This window comes from Castor canadensis, chromosome 17 (assembly GCF_047511655.1).
Source record: "Castor canadensis chromosome 17, mCasCan1.hap1v2, whole genome shotgun sequence".
NCBI lineage: Eukaryota > Metazoa > Chordata > Mammalia > Rodentia > Castoridae > Castor > Castor canadensis.
Window position 1 is genome coordinate 49,299,699 of NC_133402.1, and position 13,159 is coordinate 49,312,857.

Genomic DNA, 13,159 nt, shown 5'->3' on the forward strand with positions numbered 1-13,159 from the left:
GGACAATGGGACAACATGATGTTTACTCAAGGCTTGGTTTACTGTGGCCAAACTACTGGGGTGACCAGTACAGGCATCAGAACCAGAAACCCAGGAGTTCAGAGCAGCCCTGCAGGTGGGTCTTCATGGCTGCACCATGCTCAATTACAAAGTGTTTCTCTCCATTCTTTGGAATCCGTGAGACATACTCCATTGTGCACCCCACCCCTCCCCACTTTTCAGCTCCACAGGTTTTTATCTCTCCACCTGTTTAAAAAGAAAAATAATTCAGCTTCTTGATATAACCCTTCTGAGCAGTTTGTTTGTTTTTTTGTTTTCCTCTTCTCTCATAAAAGGAAATTTCCCCATCTGGTTTTTAGATGGAACACAAGCAGTCTTCACAGGGCCAAAGACAGTCTCCTGGGGGATGACATTGGTGCTGTGGGGTGATAGGGTGGCTGAGTCAGCATCAGTTGGTGTCCATGCTGCAAGCCTCATCATCTCCCAAGCCCTGCTGTGAGCTGCATGGCCTCAGCCCTCCATCACAGGAACCAGGAAAACTTGTGAGTGAAGGTGCCTTATAAGAGTCATCATCCCGACGCTGGTAAAACAGCACATAAGCAGCTTTTGTCTAAAATACAAGAGGGGGAAATCATTCACTAGTTGGAAAAAAATCAACCACTTTCTGCAGCTTTTCTCTCACTGTTCAATACTCTCAACGGTCTGCCATCTTGCCCTGCATATCCACTGATGCAACAACCAGGAAGCCCTTCTATGTGAGGCTGGCTCCTGATGTCTCTTCCAGGGCAGTGGGAAAAGGCAGATACCCTGTGACATAAAACCTCGAGGAAAATTGAGCTTCTCCACTATGAAGTATCCTGGAAGAAATGGCAGTCATATCCCCTGTCAATAACATAAGGATTATGAGGTAACCAACTCTTAGCTTTAATCCAGTAAGGCAAGAGGAAGAAGCAGATTTTCAGGGCAGTGTACTTACCACTATCTGGTCCTCAGAGGCCAAGGAAACATTGCTATCATCAAAGTAGTACCATTTCCCATTCAGTTTGTTCTTTGCATATGCAGTGTCTGTCATGTAACAAGTAAAATGCTCAATCAGTCACCAGAGAATCTGGCTACCTTTTTAGGCTAAATAATAACAATAACAACAACAACAAAAAAAACCCATGAAATTAAAAATAATTTAAGAGTTGTATCTTCAGCAAAAAAGACAATGTTCCTTCTCAAAAAAGCTATAAAGGGTAAGAATGCAGCTTGTCGGAGACCAAGTCTTTAAACTATAGTTTTGGGAAACCAATCTAAAAAAACAGAGGGCTGGAGATGTAGCTCAGTGGTAGAATGCTGGCCTAATGTGTACCAAACCCTGGATTCGATCATTAACGTCACACCAAAAAAAAACAAACAAAAACTATGAGCAATAATCCAGAGCCAGGGACCCGTAAAAGAAGTTGATACTTCTAAGATCTAAGATTTAAACTAAACAATAGCCTTCAAAAGAACATGCCAAGTCAATCTTACCCACTGAGTCTAAGCAGATGTTTCCTACCTTCAGCAGAAAGATACTAGTACCTCTGGAACTTATAGAGTAAAACTGGTTAGAGGTATTATGGCCATTTGTGTTTGCAGAGCTAAGATGTTAATAAGAAGTGAGTCAGGCTGGGGACATGGCTCAAATGGTAGGGTGCTTGCCTGGCCAAGAACAAGTCCCTGAGTTCAAATCCCAAGTACCACAAAAAACAAAACAAAAACTGTAAATCAAGCTTGGCATGGTGGTATGTGCTTATAATCCCAGCCCTCAGGAAAGATCCTGTCTGGAAAAAAAATTAAAAAACCAAAAACACTGTGAGTCAAGAGTCTAGGCTGGAGATGTAGTTCAGTAGTAGAGAGCTTGCCTAGCATGTCTAAGGCCTTGAGTTCAATCCCAGCATCACAAACAAACGACAACAAAAACCTGGTAGAGCTAAATAACTGGAACCCAGTTACTTGCAAATAGTTCACTGGGCATAGTAGTACATGCCTGTAATTCCAACATTTGGAAAGCCGTGGCAGAAGTTTGAGTCTCACATAGTGAGACTGTCTCCAAAAAAAAAAAAAAAATTTTTTTTTTTTCGGTGTCTCTCCTTCCAGGTATTTCTCTCCCCCAGTTTCTTTGCTTTTTGATGTCACACAGTTGATACTGCCTTCCATAAGGATACAACTTTATATAGATGTTTTCACATAAAGGGGCCACTTCCCCATGTTATTTTGAAGGGACTGTCAACTCTACCATAAAGTGGATGGATAGCAGTGCCAATTTTTGGTCACTAGTGTTATTACTAAACTTCACTGTCATAAACAGGTACATATCTTTGTGTATAAAGCTTCTCCACAATATCAAGTCATTTCCTTGGACAGATTTCCAGATATGAGATGTTACTGAGTCACAGAATATGAAAATTTAAAGAACAGTGGGGAGCAGTGGTGAAGAAGCCTGCTGTCTGAGGCCATGGAACTATGTCAGTGTAGTGCTTAAGGCAGTGCATGGCACCCAGGGAGAGGCTGTGAGACAGGACTGGTGAGGGCATTTCCAGGCCTCAGAAGGAAGTAGGTTCGATATGATACTTACAGTGGCCAACTCCCATGGCTCCATAGTGATTGGACACAGCAATGAGGTCATATACGTAGGGCCTTGCTGACAGATCACAGACAAACTCAGACATGTTCAGAGCTCTGAGCACGAAACACAAGAATAGCTCTTAAATATGTTAAAAGTCAGAGTAACCCAGCAACCCCTTTCAACCAAGAGGCCAGAACACTGGGAAGCACTCAAAAACTATCTGAGAAGAAATAAATGGCACAGAGGCTCTGAGTTCTGTGCTCTGACCACAGACTTACAGACTTATTCAGACCAAACCCTGGGAGAAGCTTCCCAGGTCACTAAGACACCACACCACATGGGGAGGTAATCAGCAACTGGGTAGGAGTGGCTGTTACTAACAGAATTATAACTAATGTAAATGACAAAATAGGTCCTAGAAAGCTTGCTTTCTACACCTTACTTTGAAAATTTCAAACATACAGAAAAGGTAAAAGAATTTTACAAATACTCATCACCCACAACTAGATTCTCCCACTGACATTGCTGTATTTCACTATCTATTCATTCCCCCCAAAAAGCTTTTTTTACTTTTCTTATTTTCCAGTAGTGGGAATTGAACTCAGGGCTTCATACTTGCTGGGCAGAAGCTCTAACACTTAAGCTACACCCCAGCTCCCAGAAAGCACTTTAAAATCTGCATTTCTGGATGGCTTACTTTCTTATCTCAGTTACAGTCTATATCCTGGGATCCAAGGGAACGTGAGCAAATAGCCATTCCTAGTCACAACCCCAGAGAAAAGACTGTAGCAGGTCTGAACCTTCACATGTACCATAGTAATAATTCAGTTCTCTCTGGCCCCCTTTAATGAGAAGCAGGACTGGGTTGTGCAGCCCTTTTTGAAGCCAGGCTCCCTGGTACCAATGATGGATGGGAAAAGCAGACCATAAGGGACTCAAGAATGAGACCAGCAGTGGGCAGACAAAATCAGCACACCCTGAGCTTAGGAAAGGGCTTTTACTGGAGTCTTCTTCCCACTAGTGGTAGAAAAGGAAGGGGAGGGATCACTACAGCCAAAGTCTACCTTCCAGGGCCCAGAACATACATCCTAATTCAGAAGTCCTAGTGACAAATCTCTCAGTGAACCAGTGCCCAGATTTCCTACCTTTTTTTTTTTTTTTTTTTTTAATTTTCCCAACAATGCAGTCACAGGGACACACCTGACTGGGAATTCCACGACTGTGTCGAGCTTATCCCGCCAATATCTGTTGTAGGAGAAACGTTTGAGGTGGACCACCAGGATCTTGGGCAAAGACCACAGGTCAAATTTCTTTGTAGCCTGTTGGTGCTTCTTGCAGTTGGGACAGTACCTGAAAAGAGAAGCCTCCACTTAGCAGGGCTTAGTGGGAGCCAGTGCCACCTGGGCACTTACGCATGGGGGCACAGCTGAATATCACAACAGCTGCCTTCCTTTTAGACAGCAGTCAACATCCACTGCTTCAGGGTAGTGACCTGCCTTTCAAAACAGGGTGATGGCTTTCTTAGTCTAGAAAATACAAGACATACAAAGGGACTATATTGTAGGGCTGGCCATGTGAAAAAGCAACACATCCAAGTACAAGGAGTTTTGGTGTATGCAGAAACCCCCAGCAGATACAGATGGGTCCCCTTGCCAAAAGTGAGGAGCTGCATACCAGGGGTCATGCTCCCCAAGGGTCTCCATGGTGGTGAAGAGCTCAATACAGTCTCTCAGGGCCACTGCAGTTTTCTTCTTCTTCTGAGGCTGCAACATACTCATATGCTTCTCGAAGGCCTGTGAGAAACACAGTGCTGAGCTGTTAGAGAAACACCTTCTTATTAGCTAAAAACATGAAGGCCTTCAGAGGCTCTCCATCTTGAATACATACTTTCTGGAGCCTTTGAACATAAAATGACAAAATCTTTGGTGCTTGCCCTCTTGGTCTTAAATGTAACTTGTTAAACTTTATCCAACTGATTAGAGTGGTGCTATTAAACATCCAGAACAGAAACCAGCACACAGCACTGACCATGAAACCCCAATGACCTACCTCAGATTCTTGCTCATCATAGTAAAGGCTCCGGGTCTCACTGTCCCAGTCGATGGCCAGTGTGGATCGAGCTATAGAGAGGACCAAAGTGTCGCTTATTACAGAACGGTCAGTAACAAGAGAGGCTCTCCAAGTGGCCAAGTGAGAAGAGCCACAACTCAGGCAGCACCTTCAACACCTGCTCACCCATCACCAGAAACTGCAGACAGCAATGCTCAGCCCTGGGCAAACCCTTCTGAACCCTAGAACCAAAGCTTTTGGCAAAAACTTCCTCAGTGCTACAGATAATCTCCAAAGGCACTATCGATACAGAATTCTGACAAAGCACACATAGATCAAGGTGGAACAACGGGCTAGAGTCATTCTCCTGCCTTAAACCACAAGAAACCTTGACAAAACACCTGTCTTCTAACATTGGATAGATATTAGGCAGAATCTGTGGGAGATCCTGAAAGACAGAAAACAAAGTGACCCTTATACCACCCCCCAGCATACTGTCTTCAAGCAGTTTCCAGGCCATTGTCTGGGAAAGAGGGGCATCAACAGGAGACTAAGCAGAGGAATCAATGACTGGAGTTTGAGAAGGTGGTCAGAATTTAAAAAACATTGTACTAAACAAAAGAAAGCTGCAGAGAGGTCTAAGCTGCAGAGAGATAAATCCAAAAATACCTTAATTATATTGCCATTTAAAAAATAACAGTCTAAAAGTATAGCTTAGTGGTACAGCACTTGCCTAACATGCACAAGGCACTAGGTTTGACTCCTAGCACCACATACATAGATATATACACATTCATACACACATACATGCATAAATACACATACACACACATACATAAATAAAAATTTAAGATAAGGTAGAATAAGAAAAGGAAGCAAGCAAGCTAGCTAGCTCAAGGACAGCTAGTTAACTAGTTAATTTCTTTCCTAATGAAAGACACAGCAATGCCTTGGCAGCTCCCCTCCCTGCCCAAGCAGCTATCATCACACACAATGCATGTCCACATCCCTGCAGATGTCTCTTCCCATTTCTACAGCAGTCCCCACTACAGGCTCCATGTAACACAGTCTACAAAATCCATGACCAACTTCTAGATGGGTTACGTTTCATTAGTATTTTATGGAGCAAAAAGAATATGCACTTAAGTGAAATAAGTTTGGGGAAATGCTGTTACCAAGGGTGACTACTTGACCCAGAGCAAAAGTCCTGTAAAGTGGTAGGAGTGGAGAGAGGCCTGCTTCCACTTCTTCCGAGGCCACCAATGACCAAGGAGAAAAGCCTGAAGGAGGTGTGGGGGGTCTCTGAAACAATCCTTTGATCCAATGATCATACAAGTTTCTGCTCCTAGAGCCACATGGAGACTGTGAAAGTCTCATGCAATGAGTGTGAAATACAAGGATTTTCAAATAGATCCTAAATCCCCAAAGCCCAGCTTGAAAGGTCAGAAGAGAGTGCTTACAGTTGAGTTTGAGTAGCTTTCCATCAGTTCCAAGTGAATTTATGTCAGCAGTTCCATAGGAGTTCACAAGACTGAAGGTAAAAAGCCTTCTGGGGCTTGTCTGGCCTTTGATCTTCTTTTGGATAGATTCGTTGGGGTCACCTCCCAAGTCATCGTCACCACTGCCTTCTGTTTCTGAAAGGTGCTCTTGGCCTTCTTCCTGATGTTCCATTTCTTCCTCTTCATCTCCTGGCACACAAATGAACAATTTATATAACTTCTACCCACCACTTCAATATTTAAAATTTTATTTAGCTGGGCATGGTAGCAGGTATCTGTAATCCTAGCACTCAGAAGGCTTAAGGAGGATGACTGTGAGTTCAAGGCCAACCTGGCTACACAGAAAAACACATAAATAAACATAACAAAGGCTGGGAGTAGTGGTCCATGCCTATAACACCAGCTACTTGAGAGGTGAAAATAGGAGGATCAAGGTCCAAGACCAGCCAGGATAAAAACAGAATCACTGCACGCTGGTGGCTCACACCTAAGCAAAAAGTAATCCTAGCTACTCAGGAGGCATAGATCAAGGTTCAAAGCCAGCCAGCAAAATAGTTCCTGAGACCCTATCTTGAAAACACCCAACACAAAAAAAGGGCTGGTGGAATGACTCAAGTGGTAAAGGGCCTATCTAGCAAGTGTGAAGCCCTGAGTTCAAGACCCCGGTTCCACACACAACCCCAGGAGACTCTATCTGAAAAACAAACTAAAGCAAAAAGACTTGAGGTATGGCACCAAGTGACAGAGCATGCCTAGCAAGTTTAAGGCCCTGAGTTCGATTCCCAATACCACCAAATAAATAAAACTACAAATAAATTTTCAGTTAATATCAATAATATTTCCTCCCAGATTTTACTCTCTGTATGTGAGAGTAAATCTAGACCCTTGTATTTATAAGGCATTTGAGTTCACATGCGACCTTCTCCAAGAGGCAGACAAGACACGCAAAGTGGACACTGCTAGTCCAGGATGTGGAAGCAGGGGATCAGAGTCCTTAAATAAGTTTCCCAGAGACACAAAGTGACTGAACAGCCTTGCTATCCTAAAGGGGGTCCCCACACCACTTGATAGTCTACTGGATCTCACACCACATGGTTTCACTCTTTTGACTTCATCAATAGATCCACAGAGAAAAACGGTTTAAAATGAGACACATACTCAACAATCAAGAAGACAGTTTGGGACTGGCAAAGTGGCTCAAGTGGTACAACTCCTGCCTAGCAAGCACAAGGCCCAAGAAAAAAAAAAGACAATTTGATAAGAAATGCAACTGAAGCTGGGTGTGGTGAACAATAGGGACTAGCAGACTCCCCAGCCCAGCCTCAGAACTTTCCTCTGCCATGTGTGTAACACATGGGAAATCAGGAAAGATGTGGTCAGTCACAGCCCCATGGTCTGGTGAACACTCACCTTCACAACCGCCCCTGGAGCCATTGCAGGTCCCAGGCTCCAAGGGCGAGCTGTCAAACTCGTCAGGCAAAGGTTGTTTTATATAGCGGCTTTAAAAAGGAGGGAAAAAAGATTGTTAGTGTTAACATTTAACAATTTTTTTCCACTAGGCAGCTAAATTATATATTCAGCTACTCACGAGGCAATTTATGTAAGTAAAAGTGCTTTAAAATCATGTCATGGCTCGGCATTGGTGGCTCACGCGTGAAATCCTAGCTACTCAGGAGGCAGAGATCAGGAAGATCATGATTCAAAGCCAGGCCAGGCAAATGGTTTGTGAGACCCTATCTTGAAAACACCCATCACAAAAAGGGATGGTGGAGTGACTCAAGGTGTAAGCCCTGAGTTCAAACCCAGTACTGCAAGAAAAAAAAAAAAAAAAAAAAGACAAAAAAAACCCCACAAAAAAATGGTAGAGTGCTTGCTTTGCAAATACAAAGCCCTAGTCCCATCCAAAAAAGAAAAAAAAAAATTAATGTAATGACTCAAGAAATTAAGAGGATCCCAAGAGACAAGATGTTTAATATATCAAGCCAATGAACACTCCAAGAAAGTCTATTTCAAGGTTTCTATGAATGTCATGTGGCACCATTATTTTTTAATGTATTTTCCCAATAATACTAATTACTAGCTTCAAAATAATAGTTGAGCACTTCAGAAATAATATTCAAATACAAAATGCCATCAAAACACTAGCCTCCCTAACACAGGTAACTGACACGTTACTAGGAACCAGAGGTTTGTGAACCAAGGGTCATGGTATATAAGATATGCCAGACGTGCCATCCTGACGATACCTGTTCTGGCCCTACCATAGGCAGGCACAGCTGCATTTCTCACACAGGTGAGCAGACACTCCAAGGTTTGTCACTACTCCTGCTGGGCCTATGATCTCAGATAACAACCAAACCACACTCTTGGCACCAACCTGATACGATCACAAACAGCCTGGTATAAAGACTCAAGGGTCAGCTTATGCTTGGGGACAGAAACCAGCAGTGGTTGTCCAAACAGCACTGCCCCAGAAGAAGTGCTTGATGGCCTGGACTTCCTCTCCCTGAAGTAGACTGGAAGCGTGACACATTCCAAGCCATCCATGGAGATGCTGTAAACCTCGTACCTGTGTAAGTCAACAAGAAGGCATTTTTAGCAGCAGGTCCCTGTGAGCAACAGAGATCTGAGCTGCTGCTACAGTGTGGCCAGGACTCTGGATACTAGAACAGATCATCCTTTAGCAGAAAAGGTAGACAAAAACCATTTCCAAGGTGAGACAGAGGCTGGGTCAGGAATCCTATAAAAGATCACTGCTAGCAGAGCAGGAACCTATGACTCAGGGTTAACTGTGATGTTCTTTCCCTCAAAATGGCCTCAAACACTATGGGCCTGCATCTAAGACTCAACACAGATGAAGACCATCATCCAGACCACTGGGGGATGAGGGGCCCCACCAAGTTCATCTTTCATCTCCAAGGAGCTCAACTCCTAAAATTGCATTCTTGGCACCCCATCCTTTAATAAAACCACTCTGGATATATATCCAGAGTATCAGCCAAAGACTTTTCAAACAGGGAAATTTATAAATTTATAAAACCACTTTGCTCAAAAATATTGTATATGAATCATATTCAGGCTCAAAGAGCAGAGCACCTGCCTAGCAAGCTCAAAGCCCTGAGTTCAAAAAAAATCCAATTTAGCAATAACAACAACAAAACCCAGAAAAATCAAAGAAACTGCTAAATACAAATCAATGATTTTTTAAAATATGTCTTTTAGTAAGGAAAAGGCCCTGGGTTCAAACCCCAGTACCACTAAAACAAAAAAATTTATAGAGTGGAAAAAAGGTTAGTTGAAAAATGTGTCTTAGTGAATACATGGGGTTGAGGAGAGTTAGAAATTGTTATCCTGGAACAGATGTTACCAAAATTGAAGGCAACCAACTGTAGTCTTCCCTCTTCCTACAGGGGGAGACACGAACTTACTAATTCAATTTTTGAAAACTAACTGCATATACACCCCTCATCCTTAATACCTGGCAAATAGTCCTGACTAGAGTTTATGAGGAGGAATTTCTAAGAACTCACAAGGTGTGCTCTAAGTAAGGACTGTGCGATTCATAACGGTTAATAGCTGGGACATGAGTGAGGCTAGCCTAGGCTCCAGATTCACTACTGCCCTTTTCCAGCCTCAGTGACCATGTGAAGCACCTTAACTTTTGAGTCTATTTACTCAGTGGACAAGGGATTTACTAACCTTTCAAGGTTGTGGTGAGAATTAAGTAACTCAGTTTAGTAGCCTGGGGCATCATGCTCAAAATACATTAAATGCTACTATTGTTTTCATAAGACAATGAATTTATCTTTAAAAAAATTTGTTGCCAGGTTCACCCCTATAATCCTAGCTACTCAGGAGGCAGAGATAAGGAGGATCATGGTTTGAAGCCAGCCCCAGGCAAACAGTTCACAGAAAAAACCCATCACAAAAAAGGGACAGCAGAGTGGCTGAGGCCCTAAGAGCGCCTGCCTGGTAAATGCGGGGTCCTACATTCAAATCCCAGTGCTGCCAAAAACAAAAACAAATTAAAAAAACAAAACAAAACAAAAAAAAAAAAACAGAAGAATTTGTTTTGGGCTAGGTGTGTGGCTCAAGTGGTAAAGTATTGCTTGCCAAGCACAATAATGAGTTCAAACTCTAGTACCACAAAATGAATAAATAAATTAATTAAAATAAAATTAGTAAAAGAAGTTGTTTTCCTGAAGGTTGGCCTTTAAGTCCTCTGCAGAGTGGATCAAGTAGTACAGCACCTGCCTAGCAATTGTGAGGCCCTGAGTTCAAACCCCAGTTCTGCAAAAAAAAGAAAAAGGAGAAAGAGGAGCTGTGTCTCTTTTGTGCTCTGCATTCCTCAACCAAAAAAAAAAAAATCCTAAAAACCTTTTTTCACAAATACAAATTAATTTCTGAGAGGTAAAGATGTAGGGACAGCAGAGGTGTGGCCCACAGTCCAGCTTCCCTGAGCAAATGGCTGACTGGGAACTGTGAGAAAATTCATGTCCCATCCTCTACACTGAGGTGAGGCAAGAAAACCACTGTACTATCCCAATGGGATGCAAAAAACTGGATCTCAGAGCTTGCAGAATGTTTGAGCTGCTGACAACTATTTATATCTAGATGGAGATTGTGGAATCATGGCACCTGCATGAGGAGCACAGCCTGTGGCAGAGAAAGGCCAAGATCCTTCTGTACCATAGCCCTTCTCTTGTTTTTCCACAGCCCTTCACACAGCTGTGATTCTTGAGGAAGGTATCTCTGACAGCAGGACATTTGCAAGATCACTGAATTAGTGCTCTTCACAGGCAGCTCATCAAAGCTGTGGGAATGTAGGTCTGCAGGGTCAAGGAGCACTCAGTACTGATGGCTGCCCACAATTCCCACAACACCTATCTTTTGCTGCCAGGGCTGGGGACAAATGAACATGAGCACTGACTGGGAGAACTGCTGCTCTGGAAATATGAACAAGCAAAGACTCTAATTCTGCACCAGAAACCACTAAGGGGCAGGGAGGAGATACAGGAGAATGGTGGAGGGAGTGAATTCAAGTATGATATACTTGATACATGTTAAGAACTTTTGTAAAATGCCACAATGTACCACACTAAGTACTCACACGAAAATGTCATCCCGAGGCATGATGTGGCTTAAACCTTCATCCATTTGGAAAATTTTGTGGAACCGATGATTATATACATCTGTGACCACCATCTAAGAATCAACAGTACAGAAAGTTTACAGGGCTTAGAGTGCCCCTACTAACTGCTGAAAGCACAGAAACAAATGTAAAAAAAATGTCCTGCTATAGTGTTGCCTCTAGACAAAGCACCATGCAGCTAGTCCCAGAGCTGGGGGCCAAGGTTCGAAGCTTCACTAGCACTAACCATGCTGTAATATATGCTCTTAAGTGGCAGGAAAGGTGACAAATGAGGGCTGATCAGAAACTGGTTGCCCAGAAGACTGGGGCATTCCACAGAACTGGAAGTTTCACCTGCAGCACACAATGCTAGCAGCAGAGCCCTACTTGTGACCCTCTGACAATGGGGAACACGACCACAATAGTGTTTCTAGAAGCTGGAAGAGATAGTCTCAGTGTGCACAGTGAACAAGGACCAGGTGTGAGGCATCCAGAAACACACCAATAATCACATTTCTGCTGACTGATAACAACTACCCCCAAAAATGTAGTTAGCAGCTACAGAACTGAAAGTAAGCTACAAAGGATCATGAAGTAACCCTAATAGTCTAAGTACCACTGATCACTCCCCTGCCTTACATTTTCTGCAGCAATGCCAGCCAGCCTGGAGAGAGCCTCACACAGGTCAGACACAGACCCCATCAGCGGCACAGTCACGCGGTACTGCAAGGGAGAAATAGTCAAGGTGACAGGGGTGCTCCAAAAAGGGTGGGAAATTACTTGGGAGAGTAGAAATCATACAGGCAGAGGGGCCCTTCTAGAGGGAGTGTGTGGAGAGATCAGAGTCCAGATAAATCAGCAGTCAAGTGACAGAGCAAACAGGAACATCTTCAGCATCAGAACTGCTGCGACATTCAGGCAGCAGCACAGGAGCTTCTCTTTTCCTCGCAAATACTGCTCTATTTTATTCTTCACTTTAAACATTGCTAAAATTACAAAGACTGCCATCTGGTACCACGTGTCACCTTTCTTTAGAGATAACTAAAGGCAGAAGACTAACCAATAAATCACCCAGTGAGCCATCAGCAGAACTGGACATTAAGACCTGCTGCTCACACCTCTCATCTGGCTTTTGATTTTGGCCAAGCTCTCCTAGCTGATCTAAGGACAAATTTGACTGAGAAAAGTACTCTGCTTTGGGTTCTCCAACATTCAGATTCAAGGACCACTTAGCAGGTGAGTATGTTACTACAGCTGCATGAATGGAACATTAGGAAAAATATAACCGAGAACCCCCAAGACATTCCCAACAGATCCTGAATGACATGGGATTACACAAAGGTCTGATTGGAGGCCAAGGGCACACATACACAGACTAAGCCTGACAGCTGATGGTGTCTGCAATGTAGCAGATGGAAGCAGTCTCACCAAGACTTCAAGATCATTCAGCAAGGAGTACTATCACAGTGAAGATTCTTTTACCTGAGAAGGCCTGCATCGAGGGTCAGCAGGAACCAGGAACACCTCCATAACTCGATCCTTCTTTAAGGGGAGTGGGAGAGTTAGATAGCAAAATGGGTCAAAGGTCACAGAAACCTTAGCACATTCTGGACAAACCAAAGTAGATTTGAAGAGGCCATGGAAAGTATCCACAATCACAGAATCATTCCTCAACCTGTGATTCTCCCAGGCTTCCTTTGCCACCACCTGCATGAAAGGAGAAGAGGATAAGGATCACATAATTCATAGCAAATGCTGAGCATGACAACTCTACATCCATACCCATGCATCCGTACCCATTTTTTTTTTTTTTTTAATGGTACTAGGGTTTGAACTTGGGGCCTTGTGCTTGCTAGGCAGGCATGATACCACTTGAGCAACACTCCT

General features: G+C 43.3%; 1 protein-coding gene across 2 annotated transcripts in view; it reads right to left on the reverse strand.

Annotated features, from left to right (window-relative positions):
* Positions 1-21: 21 nt before the first annotated feature.
* Usp4 (ubiquitin specific peptidase 4) overlaps positions 22-13,159 on the reverse strand; it is a 38,238-nt gene continuing 25,100 nt past the window's right edge. For both annotated transcript variants that reach the window (XM_020181725.2, XM_020181726.2), the window contains 12 exons: positions 12,755-12,979; positions 11,912-11,995; positions 11,252-11,346; positions 8,519-8,710; positions 7,552-7,640; positions 6,103-6,330; positions 4,643-4,713; positions 4,268-4,386; positions 3,794-3,943; positions 2,603-2,706; positions 977-1,065; positions 22-610 (listed from right to left, as the gene is read on the reverse strand). In XM_020181725.2, the coding sequence (XP_020037314.1) occupies positions 449-610; positions 977-1,065; positions 2,603-2,706; positions 3,794-3,943; positions 4,268-4,386; positions 4,643-4,713; positions 6,103-6,330; positions 7,552-7,640; positions 8,519-8,710; positions 11,252-11,346; positions 11,912-11,995; positions 12,755-12,979 (1,608 nt within the window). In that variant the 3' untranslated portion in view covers positions 22-448. The remainder of the gene's footprint in view (positions 611-976; positions 1,066-2,602; positions 2,707-3,793; positions 3,944-4,267; positions 4,387-4,642; positions 4,714-6,102; positions 6,331-7,551; positions 7,641-8,518; positions 8,711-11,251; positions 11,347-11,911; positions 11,996-12,754; positions 12,980-13,159) is intronic.